Source organism: Chrysemys picta, chromosome 4, assembly GCF_011386835.1.
Source record: "Chrysemys picta bellii isolate R12L10 chromosome 4, ASM1138683v2, whole genome shotgun sequence".
NCBI lineage: Eukaryota > Metazoa > Chordata > Testudines > Emydidae > Chrysemys > Chrysemys picta.
The window spans coordinates 90,818,132-90,834,663 of NC_088794.1; the positions used below are offsets into that span (position 1 = coordinate 90,818,132).

Here is a 16,532-nt window from a genome sequence, read left to right on the forward strand (position 1 = left end):
CCTGTCTTGCCAATGGAGCATTGGTCAACATGGTTGCCTTTTATTTACTTCTCCATCAAAATATCATCATTTAGTGGGAAGTGCTTAGTTAGTTAACCACATGCTGCAACCAGCAGAGGGCGCTCACACTGTGATTTCAATAAGTCATGCCAAAGTGGTGATGTTTTCTGTTTTTTGGTGGAAAAATGGCAGACAAACATACATTCATTTGTTAGATCCCAGATGACCTTCCCCACCAGAACAACAAGTCAAAAGGTCAGTCATATTTTAGACTTTAACAAGCGAATAGCATTCCTTTAATGTACATAAATGATATTTTATATCAGCTAAATATCACAATTGATTAATCAAGCAATTAGCAAGTGCCACAGCAGTGGACATAAATGCTTACAGTCCACTCAGCACTAAAAGGAATTACTGAGAAGAGGCTATCATGCAAATTAAAATTAAACACTGTTTTATTTATTTATTGCCTTGTCCTGTTGGAATTAGCTGTAGCTCTTAGGCCCCGATGCAGTTTTAATTTTTTAACTGCTAGCAGGCTTGGTAATGGGCAGTTCTAGTCATGACAAAGAGCCTAAGGGATTTTCTCATAGAGCCCGCAGGCTTGCCAGTTTCTGAATGTCTTTGACTCCAATTAACTTTAATGGGAGTTGGGGGTGCTCAGCACCTCTCTGATCAGGTTCCTAGGGAGCTGCATCCAGGTACCAAAGAAGCCTTTGTAAAAGAACTAGTGCTAGGCCCCTTAAATACAAGAGGGCCTAATTCTTATTTACATAAGGCTCCTTTACACTGCCAGAACAGAACGGCAATATTCCTAGAACAGTGTAAAAGGGGCTTCAGGGCCAGATTTTTAAAGGTATTTAGGTGCCTAGTGGGAATTTCAAATGTGCTTAGTTGCCTAACTCCCATTGAAATCCACAGGGAGTCTTCTGGGAAGAGGGCAGGTGACAACTCTCCAGAGCTTCCAGATGAGGCCTGGGAGAGGAATCTGCAAGAAGCAGACATCTGCTAGGAATATGCCTCAGCTGAGGGACCTACAAGGAGCAGAAGCCTGCTGGGCACAAAGCCCCAGCTAGAAGGGCTGCAAAAGACTGAGTTTGGAGGGAAGGCTATAAGGAAGGAGACACCCTGATAAAGGACTGGGAAGGTGTTTAACTAAGGAGGAGGTTTATATGGCTGCTGAAGCCCACTATAAACTGAAATGAGCAATTGAGCCTAGAGAAGATAGCTGAAAGGTTTTGAGTGTTATATTATAACAATAAGCTACACTAGAAGCCGAGCAGTATTGTGGAAACCCCAGGATTTGTGATGGAAGGAGAAACTTCTGCAAAGGGTGTTGTATGAAGTTCTATGTCTGGCATATAGTTGTTTTACTGGGTATCTGACACTTACAAAAATAAAAGCATCCACCTTCGTTACTGTACAGCTCTTGACTGCCTCACATCATATGGGTTCCTCTCACTTAAGAGAGTTGGCTTCAGTCACTGTACTTGCTACTGAGATTAGCGCAAAAGTAACTAATGCCTGTTACCTGGTGAAAGAACTGTTTAACATCATAAATTAAGTTTCCAGTAACATTGACATAATTCTTGTAGTGCTCTTTTTAAAACCTCTAATCTGTTTCAGGGAAGCTGGTTATATGTGAAGAACATGCGCCTTCTCCTCCCAAAGCACTGCATGGTGAAGTCACATTGCTGCTAATACTATGACAGAGACCCAGAGGCTGAGGAGGCAGAGTGGTTCAGTTCAAGCAAAAATGTCTTAAGGGATCACAAACATTTAGGAGAACACAGATATGAACTGGAAGGTCTCTTAGGGAATTTGCCATCATAGATGATTAAGAATAGCATCAAGAGGCAAATTATCTCTCTGGCAAAACCAACGTGGATATGTCCTTCTCTTGCCTTCTCGGAGCTGTCTATCAGCCAGGAGTTCAAAGGAGGACTGTCCCCTTTAGGAATTTGCCAAAAATTCTGTTGCTTTCATGCAGGCAGCAGCAGTTCGGAGAACTTCAATCCATCATTCAACTTTCATTATTCAAAATACGTCATCTTTTCTGTAGCAGCTTCATAACTGGACCCTGTCTGTAGGTCACGCAATACCACTCCATATATTTTAGACAACTTTAAACTGAAACCCAGTCAGCGGTTTCTAATTGTATTGTGGATGATGATATTAACAAAGACAAAACTGCTCCAGAAATCTAGGTTTTTTAAAAAAAGAAGGTGGCACACTTCCTTATCATGGAAGAATTGGATGCCAGATGGATGAACAATCATCCAAATCATAGTTTTGGTAAGTACTTTTCTAGGCACAACCAATGCATATCATGGGAGTACAAATGCATTGGGGTCTTTTAGAAAACAATGACGAAGTAAAAGCAATGCAATAAAGGGTAAGTCCCTTGTGTCATCAGAACTAGGATTCAATTGTTTTAAATGTCCAGATTTGGTGGAGCAAAGGAAATCCCATTTTACAGTGTTTGCCATGGAACAAGAGAGAGCTTAAACAAATACAAGCCCCAATTCAGGAAAACGGTGCCATTCCACTGAAGTTAATTCAGTGCTTTCCTGAATAGGGACGCTTTAGTGGGTCGGGCTCCCAGTCAGGGAGCATCAAAAAGGGGAATGAGAGGTTAGGTCACTTCAAAAGAATATTAAAGGTTTTGTTTGGGGGAGTAGGGGACATGTTCCCTCATACCCCATTGGTTTGATGGTTTTGATTACAATCGGGACTCACAGTTTTAGGAAGAAAATATTAACCAGAAAAAGACTTTTTGCAGGTATGGAGAAGTAGTGGGAATAAACCAGAAATTGTATACTAGTAAAACATTAATTTAGGCCAAGCCAACCAACAATTTTTTCACACAGCTCATAGACTATACCATCACAGCCCTTAGCTGTACAGCCCTCGGGATAAATCTCCACATTAATTGGGAGAAGTGCAAGACTGGTGGACACGGGGAGGCAGATTAGATGCAACTGGAAAAGAAAATCTTTCCTTCTACCCTCTTCTCACCACTATCACCAGTGGGAGCACCCCTCTAGAGTACAAAAACAAGATGTATTCATCTAACACTTTCCTACTCTAGACTGCTCAGGAGCTTGGAGGGAACCTGAGCTCCCTTAAATCCTACATTGTTTCTGTAGAATTAAAACTTTCACCTAAGTACAATCATGTTTCTGGACCTTATGGTTTTAAAAAAGCCTTCTATATGGGAGCTCTATGCAGAGCTGTCTTCCTGAGTCTAACAGTCTAAAACAGTAGCTCTACACTGGTGGGAATGGATGGGGCCTTAATAAAAGTCTAAGGCGGCCAATTTAAATGCCAGCTTTCACTCCTGATCACTTTAGCAGAAATATCGAACTCATCTATTTATCCACAATTATTGGACACAGTAGCAGAGATGATGGGGGTGGAGCAGGGCAGGGAAAGACGGCCTATATCAACTTAACAGAAAAGGTACAGTGCTATGAGCAGTGGAATCCTGTAATAACATCTGTTCTCTCCTTGATTTGGTAGTGGCTAAGCCTGCCCTCTAGCTAAAGTTCCATGTCTAAGAGAGAAGCGAGGGCAAATGGAAAAAATCACTGGGCTTCCTACCCATTGTCTAGGGAGATACAAGGGAAGGATTTTTCCCTGCAGTTTTCCTCTCTCCTTGTCAAGGATCAACAACTATGTACGGTAGTCCACCCTCATACTGATCTTCCTGCTGGCTGCCTGCTCTGTTCAGCACATCAGGGAGTTGGAAATGAGCTAGGATCTAGGCACATTGCAGCTGGGGAGAGAAGGAGCAGAGACTGCTACGGTCAAGGATTTGGAAAGGGGAACAGGAATTTGTTATGGCAAATCCTCCTCCCTGCCCAGATATGGGGCAGGGAAGAAGAGATTCTGCTGTCTAAAATCCCTCTGGAAGAATAGTTTTGTGGGTCTGAACTCAAGTAAAGGGGGAAGGTGGCTGATGCTTCCAAGAGTGAAGCCCAGAGAGAGGCAACTGGAAGTTGCTGGGCGAGGGGGGTTAAAAGGTACTAAGGGTCAGATCCTAGAGTTTGCTATAGCGACTCTAAGCAGCCTTAGAGCTACCCTAGTAGGCCAGCTGGGGGATTCCACCAGCTCTATACCAATCTCTCTCAGCCCCCTCCTAGCCCCAACGTATGGGATGTGCCAAGAAAGGGAGGGGCATGGCCAGAGTACAGCACAATGGCACCTTGATGGCCATTACATATGATGAAACCTGCAAAAGCCTTTAGATTGGTCTAAATTTCGTCAGGGGTCAAACTGGCTCCTGGCAGCTACAGTGATTGGGGGAGACAAGGGGTGGCTTTAAAACCATCTTTCCCTTCAAAACTTTTTTTACCAACATTTTCAAGTCCTCTCAACTCCCAATGGAGACAGGAATCAAACTAGTGATTGAAATAAAAATTGCAGGTGTGAAAGAGGCTATACAACTGAACATAAGCTTTCCATTACAGGGATATTATTACAGGGATATTACCCCTACTATATTGGAGGATTTAAAAATTCTAGAGTCTCATTCTCTATGGGTTTTAGAGTAATTTCTACACAGCCCTATTGGATTCATCCCTATTAAATTCTATAGAGAATTATTGGATTTTCTCCTTTTTGCGATATATTATTTGTCATTAAGCCCAGTTTTGGTTTCACTACTCCAGGGGCTCTGTTCCCAAACATCAAAAGACCACTTAAGAACTGCACCCAACTGCTACTATTGCATGCAGCCCTGAACACTGAAAGTGCCTTCTGTAACCTCTTCTAGTAGCCGAGAGTGTGATGGGGGACAGGGAAACCCAGCAGAGTTTCAGATAAATGACAGCACAGTTACCAGAGGAAAAAGAAACAAAGAAAAACCTACCTACAAAGGCTACTGCTCCCAGCAGACCTAAAACAGTCACCTCTCTCGTTCCTTCCCCATCACCCCACCCCAAAATGTGTGTGTGGAAGGAGAGGTGTAATGTTTACATTGTGAAACAACAAATTAACCAAAAGCTTGAAACTGGCACCTAGATACTGAAGCGATGGCACATTAGAAAAGTGGTGGATAGGTTCTGAATTTAAAAAAAAAAATGATGTAGCCAGTTAAAATCTATGCTAAAGGGGGCAGTGTCAAATAATTTTGACTCTGCATTTGACCTACTTTAACACAGTTGTATTAATCTCAAGGGGAAAGTCCTCCAAATACATACACATTTAAGATCCATTGCTATTGCTAAATGATAGAAAACAATCACTCTTATTTACATGGGCCCTACACAAAAGCAATATTTTATTCTCTCCTCTGCCTACCTCCACAGAAGCAAGTAACAAAAACTGTTCCCAAAATCCAGCCAACAGAGAAAAACAAGAAAGCTGTGTTAATTTCAAGCTTCAATAGCAAATACAAAACAAAACCCAAGGACAAAAGTCATCATTTACCAAATGGAAAAGGAAAACAAAATCAATAGAGAAGGAAGTTTTATTTTAAGCCTTGAAGAGAATATTGTAAACAATGGTGAGCTTAAAAAAGTGTATGTACAGCAAGTATATCTGACAGTGGGGTTTTAGAGATGATAGTGTGCACTAGAAAGATCTTGTGGGATTTGTTGATAAAGTAATATTTACAGAGAAATATACAATGGGGGCATCAGGAGACTTTTATTTAACAAGAATATTACACAAATTAAATCCAGACCCTACAGTTTGAGAAGTTTCATTACAGTTGTGCATCTTGTTATATTTTAACAGAACAAAACCTGATTATTTTTAAAGGCAGTTTAACAACTGCAGATTTCCAAAAAAACTGGCAAAGTGTCCTGCTCCTGCTCCCATTGACGGCAATATAAGTTTTGCCATTGAATTCAGTGGGAGCTGGAGTAGGATCTACCAGTGATGTTACATTGCCTATATCTGCAGATTTGGTCCTAGGTGTTAAGAAGGGGAGGGGTTCCTTCAGATCCTCCATTCCTAACACACCCAAGATTCCCAGTGAAGTCAACTGAAGTCTTGGTGAGCAAGAAACAAGATGAAGGGTCAGGACCTTCATTATCATCACATATGCTACCACCTTCTTGTCAATGGCAAAAGAACAGGTTCTCCCCAGATGCCGTTGATAAATAAATAATTTAGTGACTAAGCAGAGATGACTCACTGGATGAGGAGGGACAAGGGAATTCAGGCTAGCTCTACACTAGAAACGTTTTCTGGCATAGTAATGTCAGTGTGATTGTTTTGCAACATTTCTATACTGGCAAAAGTCCAGTTATATGAGCATAAAGATGCCTTTGCCAGTATAGCTTATTTTGTTTGGGAAACTGATACCAGTAGCAGCTATAATGGCAAAGCTTTTCTAGTGTAGACTAGGCCTCAGGTTCAAATCCAAGGCCTTCTTTAGGAGACTAGGCTGTTCTGTATCTTTAATTTGAGACACTCAAAACCAGACTGCACAAAGCACTGTAGGGAACAATCTTGCACTGGCCCCTGGAGATGGACTGGGTAACCAAATAGACCCTTCAATTCATCTATGAATCAATACATCTTACCAGGATGAGAAGATGAGTAACAGTTTAAAATAAATGTATGAACTCCTTCCTTACCACACACACTCCATAAAACTAAATTTAGGGTTCTACACCTGGCACCTCACACTTGCCTCCTCCTGAGTCACCCCAGCTGCTTAAAAGAAGTTCTGCATGCCTTTGAATGTCCAGTAGTTTCCAAACTAGGGCTCAATTATGCAATGGTGCTGCACTTGGGAGTGCAGGGGACTTCCACTGGGAGATTCCATGCCCAGAATGCTTGAACGCTCAGGCCCTTAGATTGCAAGCATCTCTCAGAATGAGCTGCTGAGTTACTAAAATGAAATGTAGCACTGCTGTAAATTGAGATGTTCCTTTTTTAAACCTCTATTTTCAGCAGCAATATTTCCCAGAACTGGTAAAGCCAAAACTTGTTTCACTCTATAGAAAAGATACATCAATATTCCTTCCAGCCTGGACACAAAAACTAATAACAAGAATTCAGCCTTTGGGTCTGTTCTTTGCTTTTTCAACAGTATATTTGTTCGGATTTGTGCCTACCACAGTAAAGCAAATAAGCTTTAAATATCTAACAGGGAAACAGTACCAAGAATTTAGGAGAAAGTAAACCAGAACAATCTTCACTTACCACATCCAATTTGCAAAAAATAAAAATACCCAGCACATGTATGAATGGCTTCTTTAAAGTAAGAGAGAGCAGAGTTGATCTTTATTTTCATAATTAAAAAAAAGTTTTTCCTTAAAGTAAATATTCAGTCTTTATTTTACATTAAGTGCTTTTTTTTTAATTTTCACGTCTTCACAAAATTGCTTTTAAATTTTGAAGTAAACTGTATTTTAAACAAAAATACTGTGCAACTTGAGCACTTCTTTTCTCTCTTAAATATTGAAATAAATAAAATAGTTGTCTTTTTTTCAGTTTGTTTGTTTTTCAGTCATTTCTATTGTAGATCAATTCCAGTTTGACCTGGGTTTACACACACGCATAAAGGACAGTGAAATCAAGACGTTTAACAAAGAAAAGGTTTTCTTTGTATTGCACAAGCTTAGGGCATCCCAAAACTTCTGAGCAGGTGCCAGCAGGCTTTCCACAGTCCAGGCGCCTGTGCCAGCAGGGATGGGTTGGGCAAGGAGAGGAGAAATATCAAAGCATTCTGGCTTCTCTTGGCCGTCTTCGGAAATGGCTTGCTTGAAGGATGCTGGAGTCCATGAGGGCAGGACAGACTGCAGAGGGAAAGGCAATACAAAATAAAACTAAAAAAACCCCAAACAGACAAAAAAGCAATGCTTCAAAAAGAACAAAAGCAAAATCTTCCAGTTTGGCTCCCACTCCACTTCAACCTTCTAAAATATAGTTAGACAAAACTCAGTTTCCATTGAATGTGGGTGTCCTAAATGAATACCAAGAGAAGATAAATTGGACGTGAAGGGGTTACACCCAAAAAATCCCCAAACATTGTGAGCTTTTTCACTGTGGAACACGTAGTTACATGCCCCCCGTTACTCAGCTCCTACAACTGCTTCTTCACTAGCGGTTATGGCCTTTGGCTTATGAGATCCTGAGCTGTTTAAGTTATTGTTATTAATCATTTATATAGAGCCACATGTGTATGGAAAGCAGGAACACATGTTCCCTACCCTGAGGAGTTATGTGATGCCAGCCAAATTTTAGAACTCACACATGTATGTGGTAGTGACAGCCATGTGATAATTCTGGAACAAGTGAAAAACTGAATATCACACCTGCACTCCACCCACTAGTTCATCTCCTCTGGGACTAACTCCTGTATTCCAAACCTCTGATCAGTGTCAAATAGCAACTACCAGAGTCTATCATTAAAATATTTCTTTCCTCAAAATGTGAAATCCACTCATCTCCCTCACCCCCAAAACTGCAATGGTCAGAAGTTCCAGGACAGGAAATATTCAGTCATGGAGCCGTGATGCATTTAAGAATCAAAGCCTCAGAAACTATTGGTGACAGAAAGAGATGCTGAGAGACTGGGGATTTCCCCTTTCCTTCTGGACACACCACTCATTTCTAGTTCCAGTAAATTATGAGATATCAGGCCTTAAAATCATGAAACCTGAAGTTTCAAAATTATATTATAATTTTTCTTCTTTTTCATGATACTAAAGACAGATAGAGGGATATGAATAATAGTGCCACTCAGTTGTTTGAACTCTAAAACATTTCAAAAGTTTTTTCCCTATGAAATATATATTTTACAAACACATGAATAATTACAACCTACAAATAAATACAAAAAACAGGAAGAACAGGGCTTATTGAAAGCGTCAATTTATGTTACAGTAAAACACATACTGGGCAGATCTTATTTAAGCAAAATTCCCGGCCGAGTCAATAAGACGTTTGCCTGAGGAGTAGGCTAAGCAAAATTGATTGCCATAAGCAATGAGCTTAGGCCAAAGAATTTGGATCAGGATCCACATTTTAAACATTCAGAGTTTGGGGGTGTTTAGATCAGAGATTGTGTTTAGAGACCATCTCTAATGGTCATGAAAACAATTTACCAAAGTATGGGACAACAGCAGGGGGAGAATGTATTCATAACAGATGGTGTCCCAGAACTGGCTGGACTCAGCCACTGTCTGGATGCAGCTCTGATGTGTTCCACGCATCAGCAGGCAGCAATCTGAGCCTCTGTCTCTAACCAAGAACCAAAGTAAAGAGCTGTAAAATGGCAAATTTGAACTCAAAATGAGAAACTAATGTAAAAGCTTAAAGACGAAACAACATGGAGGTGGTTACTTACGACAAACTAAATATCGCATCCGGAAACAAACCAGCATCTCACATTAACTAGTGTATTTACAGTGCGATTTGACTGCAGTAGCAGAAACTAACTCAGAAAGCCCACTGCTGATCCTATTGAAGCTAATGGTGAAACTCTGATTTCTGTGGCAGCAGAACACAGGAGACACTAGTTAATGTGAGATGCTCATTTGTTTCGGTAGGCGATATTTAGTTTGTTGTAAGTAATCCTCTCATAGTTGCTTCATTCTGATACAAGTCATAAAATCAGTAAGGTAGGGAGAGAGAGGAAAATATGAGCTAATTTCATTTCCATCCCTTCTTTGCCATTTGCCCAAATAAAGCTCATGCTACACATTTATTTCCTAGCCATTATATCAGCTAGGTCTGTGTTAATTCCCCACCCACTTATAAATCACCCAATCAGCAATATTCTATTTAAGATTTTAAACTGTCACCTTCCAGTTAAGCGGGCCCTTTAATTAAATACCAGGAGTTGGAGCATACCAAGAATGGGCTGGACACTCTACCTGGCCTTTCCTCCCACGGGTCAGTTGCTCAAGTGGTCCTGCACTCTCAAACTCCACTAGCCCCACCTCTAAGATTCAAGGAGAACTTGCAGGGGTTGGATCAAGAAGCTGTGGGTCTTCCTGCAAGTGTTCTGAGGCCCTTTGGTATGGAGGAGTTGGGAGGTGCTTGGGAAGGTGCCCCCACATTATTTAGGGAACATACAAAAGCCTGAATATAAAACCTGAGAAACAATGGACCCTGAGCTCCAGCCTGAGCCGCAACTTCAAAGCACGGTCTATACAGCTAATTTTAGAGCCCTGCTAGCCCAAGTCTGTTGATCCAGGCTGGGGAGTTCGCTCCAAAATGTTGTGTAGGCATACCCTGAGGTTGTAGAGCGTAACATTTCCCTCGGGTTTAAGAGATTATTTCTCTCCCCCAGCCCCCACACACACCCAATTTATGACCTGGAATTCAAGTCCATAAACTCTCTTTATGCCTTTTTGGTTTGGTCAGTGGCTTGTTTTTCTTGGGATACACGACTAGGACCGTGCAACTCCCCCACCCCTACTGAGAAGTCTGTGGTGCTGGTGGTGTCAGGCGCTTCCTTTTTCCTCTGGCTAATTACAGCTCCTCTCACATATTCTCTGCCTTCAAACTGCATGTGATCTGACTCTCCTCTCTCCACTCCTACAAGAGTATCAATTAGCACCCCTGCGGACTTGCTTATGCTTTCATCTCTGACCTCTATGGCCAACCCTCTTCCCCTATTCTCAATCCCATGCCTCAATACCATTCAACACTCCTGGGTGTATTTAACTTCTATTCTGGTGATCACTTCCATAGGCTTGGTCTACACTAAACCCCCAAATCGAACTAAGGTACGCAACTTCAGCTACGTGAATAACGTAGCTGAAGTTCGAAGTACCTTAGTTCGAACTTACCTTGGTCCACACACGGCAGGCAGGCTCCCCCGTCGACTCCGCAGTACTCCTCTCGCCGAGCTGGAGTACCGCAGTCGACGGCAAGCACTTCCTGGTTCGACTTATCGCGTCCAGACAAGACGCGATAAGTCGAACCCAGAACTTCGATTGCCAGCCGCCGAATTAGCGGCTGGGTGTAGACATACCCATAGTCACAATTATGGCCACTCTCTCAGCCTGGTTTTCACCAGGCACTGTTTCCTCTCCCACCACTGCATTTTCGTTTCCTCTCTGTTATCACATCTTTTGTTCAGCATCACTGTCTGTGACATTTAATCGCCAGCAATCTCTCAGATTCCTCTATTGCTCTCAACTCTCTCCTCCCTTCCTTGACTGCCCTGCACTCTGCATATTGACTCCATGACCACAGCCTTTAACTCCAGTTCTCCTTCATGCTCCACTCCTACACTACACTCTCACACTGCTCAGCCTGTCCTATTAAACCCTGAGCTGCAGCTCTCTCCTCGCCTTTGTTATCTTACCATAGCGAGCACATCTGAAGAAGTCCCATGACTACACTGCCCTCCTCCACAATACATTTATCCTTTCTTCCTTCATCTGTCAGGACCAGATCAACCCAAGGAGTGTGTGTACACACACACACACACACAATATAGCTACTGGGGATTTTGTACACTACTAATAAATGTTGGCTGGCATTTTTATACATGAGCTTATTGTGCACTCTTACTGAGGGCATTGCCCCTGCCCCATTGCCATTAGGGTGGGCACCTAGTGGCTACAGGCACAAATTGACATATATGGTCATCATAACTTTATTCATGAAAGTAAGCCATTATTTAATTCATTATTAATATTTGATTATCATCTGTATTCCAGTAAGGCCCGGAATGTGCCAGGTACTGCTCACACAGGCAAAGACAAAATCTCTACCCTGAACAATTTACACTTAGACACTAAAACCTAGAAAAATGGACTAAAAAGGACAAAGTTCCAGCATTTCCCTTTTCCTTGTTAACCCATCTTCCACATTACTCCCATGAATCTTTTCTCCTTCAAAATATATTCAACCTTTTTTTGGGTCTCTATATATTTAAAGGAACACTGTCAAATTTTTAAAAAAATCACAATTCTGTCTAAAAAAAACCTTTTTTTTTTTGGCTACTATAATTCCAAGTAGCCACTATGGCAGTGGTCCCCAAACTGCCTCAGGGGGCATAGAGGAATGTTCAAGGAGGCACGTGGCAGGGCCCGGGCCAGCCCTCACAGTGGGATGGGCGGGGGTACCATCCAGCCCCACAACTGGCTCTGACCCCAGTCGTAACTCCACTCTGCCCCCACACCACCTCCGCCCCAGCCACAACTCCACTCTGCCCCCTGCTCCACCCCAACCCAGCTCCAGCCCCAGCTGCAGATGCTCCTCCCCCCTGCTCCACCAGCAGACCAACTCAGCCTCTAGCCTCAGCTCCTCCACCATCCCCAGTTCTGCTCCAGCTCCACCTTCAACCTGGCTGTGCAGTAATGGGAGTGGGGGGCGTGGACAGATTCCATTACTGGTAAGGGAGGGCTTCCATTACTGGTAAGGGGGGGCACAACAGGAAAAGTTTGGCACCACTGCCCTATAGTATGATAACTGTAGCAGAAGGATATAAGAAATAACATTTTCTTCTCAACGTATTTTTTTAAGTTTGTTTACTTTGTGCATTTGACAGCACTTTGTGAATAAACAGTTCTACTGCTTCCTTTGTATAGTCAGTGTCCTCTGTTGCTTGTGTGGCCTTTAACACAGCAACAGGAGAGAGAAAAACATGTTTAAAATACAAAGTTACAAATGTGACTGAAAACCCAAAAACATTAGCTGGGGTGGACAGGAAGAAGGGCAGGTGTAGTGTGAAAAAGTACTTTAAACTATTTTTTTTTAAATATATTAGATTTCAAGTTCATAGCATCCTTTTAAGTCTTCAGAACTACTGGACCAGATTCTGCTCTCAGCTACATTGACACAAATCCAAAGGAACTCCACTGACTTTATTGGTATTACTCTGGATTCATATTAGGGTCAGTAAGAAAATAATGTGGCCAATGTGTCTATTCAACTGTGGACTCCATTCCATTCTATCCTCCACCCTGACTTCCATTCCTTCAGTCTTCACATTTTAATGTCTGGATTTTAATATATATGAATAAAATAACAGATAGATAAGCAAAACAATGACTACAAGGCTATTATTCTTTCAGGGATTTGAGATAATCAGACAGCTCTGTTCTCGTGGCTCGCCATCAGAAGCAAGATGGAATTTAAGCTTTTAATAAACACAGAAGCGTTTCACAAACTGCAGACTGTAGAAACAAAATATTAGAAATCTATTCCATGTATTTGTTCAAACAAAACAGAATGATTATGGAAAGAGTGAATGTTAAAAGTTCATGTTTCATTGACATAGTTAAGTCAAAATACCATTGATCTGACATTTGATCGATTATAATATGACTTGACACAGCAGTGGGAACATAGCCCAATAGAATAACATCAGGAAAAGATTACCAACATGGGCATGCCTTAAAGGAAACTTTCTTTGGGTCACACATGCATTAATATATACTATATATATAAATACAGATTTATTTTGTAATTTTATGCAGGAACGTTTTCTACAGTTCTAAGGGCAGATTCTTAATGGAATCCAGAAGTCAATGGCATCACTCCGGATTTACACCTGCATATCTGATGGCAGATTCTGGCCATTAGTTATTTCATTCCTGATGTCAACTATAAAGATGCACAGAAGCATCACACCCAGATGTTTAATAATAAAATAAGGATTAGAGTTTATGTTAACACTGGAATGTAGCTGAAGGAGCCATAAAATACCTGTTACAAACTGTGCTGTGCTGCCCCCGCAAAAGAAAGAGAGAGTAATGGAAACAACCAGCCCCTTTTGGACATGATTTACTCAAGAACTAGAACAATGTACACCCAAAGTCTACAGTGCATGCATGTGTTTCTATCATGAGTTCTGGAAACATGAACACATCACTCAAGCTTCCCTCTTTGCGTGAAACTCTGGCTCCACTGAAGACAATGGAAATGTCATTGACTTCAGTGGGGTCAGGATCTCACCTTTATGGTTTATGTTGGCACTATAAAATGACAAAAATATATCCTTACCCCTAATCCTGCAGTCCTTACAATGAGAGCATTGCCTGCATTAGGACTGCAGGATGGAACCTACACGCTTAATGTTTGGGTATGCTTTATTCCTAGTTATATGTATTGGGCCAAAGCCTGCTCCTACAAAACTCCCATTAAATTAATAGGGAACAGGATCTAGCCTGCTGCACATAACACAATCACAGAGTTTACTTTAAAGGACTTACTGATATAATAAAACAATAAATGGTTTGTTGAAAATCCACAGCACAAAGAGTTCACAGTGGCTGAACAACATTTTTGTTGGGACATACCTTTCAAATCTGTTGCATGGCTCCTCGGTCATGGGACAGCGCTGGGAGGGAATCACTCTCTTCTCCATTGCCCTCAGGACTTTAGTGAGTATTGCTTTGGTTTATTTCAAGAGAAGCTATTGAAAAACAACACAAAGTGCCTCACAAGACACTACAGACAGAGAAAAATCTGGGCAACAAAATGTGTGTGTGAATTTAAAAAAAAAAAAAAAGAAAGAAAAGAAAAATATAGGTGAGGTATTTTTCCTTTTAATTTCTTCAATGATTCATTCCTCCAGCTGTTTTGTCTTTGCAGAGTCTGTGACTTGCCATTTATATTCCATCCCTGTGCTTGGAAATTGCTCTCCATGAGGTGAAAGGTGAAGAAGAGGGAAAAAAAGAGAAAAAAAGCCGCACGGAGTGAGGAGGAGATGAAAAGGTTGGAGGGGAGGAGGAGGAGATCTCTTACGAGTGCAGAGGTGTCCAGAGGAATGATGGAAATGTGTTCCTCAATGTCATGGTCTTCAGAGCTGCTTGTGTTTTCAAGCTGTTACGGGTGAGTGGTAGAGGAGCACGTGATGGGGAGTCACAAATTCCACGCGCTACAGTAAGTGCAAAATCTCACATTGCAGAAGTCATCAAACCACGGGCTTCATTGTCATCTCAAACAATCCACCCCACAGTGGTTTTTCTAGAAACAGTTCTAGTATCAAGTAGATGTCCATTGCTTTTTTATTTTTTGTATTTTGTATTTAAAAAGTCTTTTTTCTAATAATATATAGAATATATAAATAATAATAATAATAATTAAAAAATTATTTGGGTTGGGTTTCTGCTCTCCAACCCATTTGTATTTTTTGTGGTTTGCTGATATATATTAAAAGATGAGAAAATCAACTCTGCTCATTATTAAAAAAAAAAACAAAAACCTAAATCCACATTTCAGGTTTCCAGAGAGAAAGAGGGGGAGGAGAAAGGAAACAAATTAAAATGAAAAAATAAAAAGTGAATCAAAACTTTCTGTCTCTTTGAAGTAGTCTGTGTTTTATACGTTTGTGCTTTCAGTGTACACACCCAAAGGGGAAAAAAAAGGGATCTAAAATTTAAAAAAAAAAGTAGTAATAATAATCATAGTAGTAAAAAGGATAGAAAATCGCTCAAAGAGTTTCTGTGTCTGTTTAGTTATTTTAGCAGCCACCCTTTTTATTTGTAGAGGGAGAGCTGCTACCATGGCCGCCTCCTCGGCTCAAGAGAGGCTCTTCCGCATCATCCTCATCAAAGCCGTGAAAGGTCGAGGTGTCACTTTCCGATGTGGAACCGAACAAGTCCTCCGTAGTGCGTGCTGGCGCTGCTTCCTCCTTCCTGCCTTCTCTTCCCAAATGAGCTGACATGTATGATGAATATATCAGCACATGGGTTAAGCAACAGGCATCATCATTATTTTTTAAATCATCATAATTATCAAACAATGCAGACTATAAACCTGGTAGGTGTGTGTGTGCCCACAAATCAACAACAACATAGGATAGTAGAATAGCAGTAAGAAAAGGTAAAAAGGGGTTGGTTTCTCTTTTAAAGAAAAAAACCTACAATAACACAGATGCCCGTAGGTATGGCAGCGAAAGGGTTAATGTTGTTTTCCCTCTTCAAGAGACATTAAAACTATTCTCTCTTGATTACTTTGATCAGTTTTAAAAGACTTTTAGACCACATAAATAATTAGAAGCTGTTAGATTTAAGCACAATGATTGTCCTTCAGATTGGCATCAACTGTCATGAATTTACTGCTGTAGAATGACAACTTACTAGGTATTTCATCAGTATTGCCATGGGGTGAGTTTTTTAAAAAATTCATCCCTGTCTCTTCCTGTCCCTGCCCTAAAGTAGCTCCTTTGAAGACAAAGTGAAAAACATTTTAAAGACTAAATATTCATTAAATTAATATATTCCATGTTAGAAATTCTATGGAGTCGCTTGTGAAAAACAAAAATGAATCTACGCCATCTAGCAGCTAAAACTGCCAGAATAAAGAATGATCTGCTTTGGTCTAAACTCGAAAGTTTAGAAAGTCTTTCAGTCCATTTTTTCCATATAGGGTAAGAAATCCTCAGCACAGACATCAGGAGCAACAAACAACAACAACAACAAAACTTTAAAAAGAGAAGTTAAATACTGAAATCTGTAAAACTGAACTTTTTTCTGAATCAAATGTGATATGTAATTTGCAGTACAGATGTCAGAATCCCACTTCAAGAAATGCAGGGGAAAATATGGCCCTTGAGCCCTAGGAAAATGAAAGCATCGTGTTTGGTAGGGGAGGTTTGT

The 16,532-nt window shown here is 40.9% G+C and overlaps 1 protein-coding gene across 8 annotated transcripts in view; it reads right to left on the reverse strand.

The window, feature by feature from the left end:
* DPF3 (double PHD fingers 3) overlaps positions 1-16,532 on the reverse strand; it is a 215,570-nt gene that overhangs the window by 33,549 nt on the left and 165,489 nt on the right. The window contains exons 9-10 of one of the 8 annotated variants that reach the window (XR_010601050.1): positions 14,229-15,591; positions 5,459-7,760 (exon numbers count right to left, since the gene is read on the reverse strand). The exons of 6 other annotated variants lie outside the window; for them this stretch is intronic. Coding sequence is in view for 1 of the 2 variants with exons in the window: in XM_065595312.1 (XP_065451384.1) it covers positions 7,681-7,760 (80 nt within the window). In the remaining variant the exon portion in view is untranslated. Of the gene's footprint in view, positions 1-5,458; positions 7,761-14,228; positions 15,592-16,532 lie in introns of those variants that run through there. One more of the 8 variants, XM_065595312.1, reaches the window with a different exon arrangement.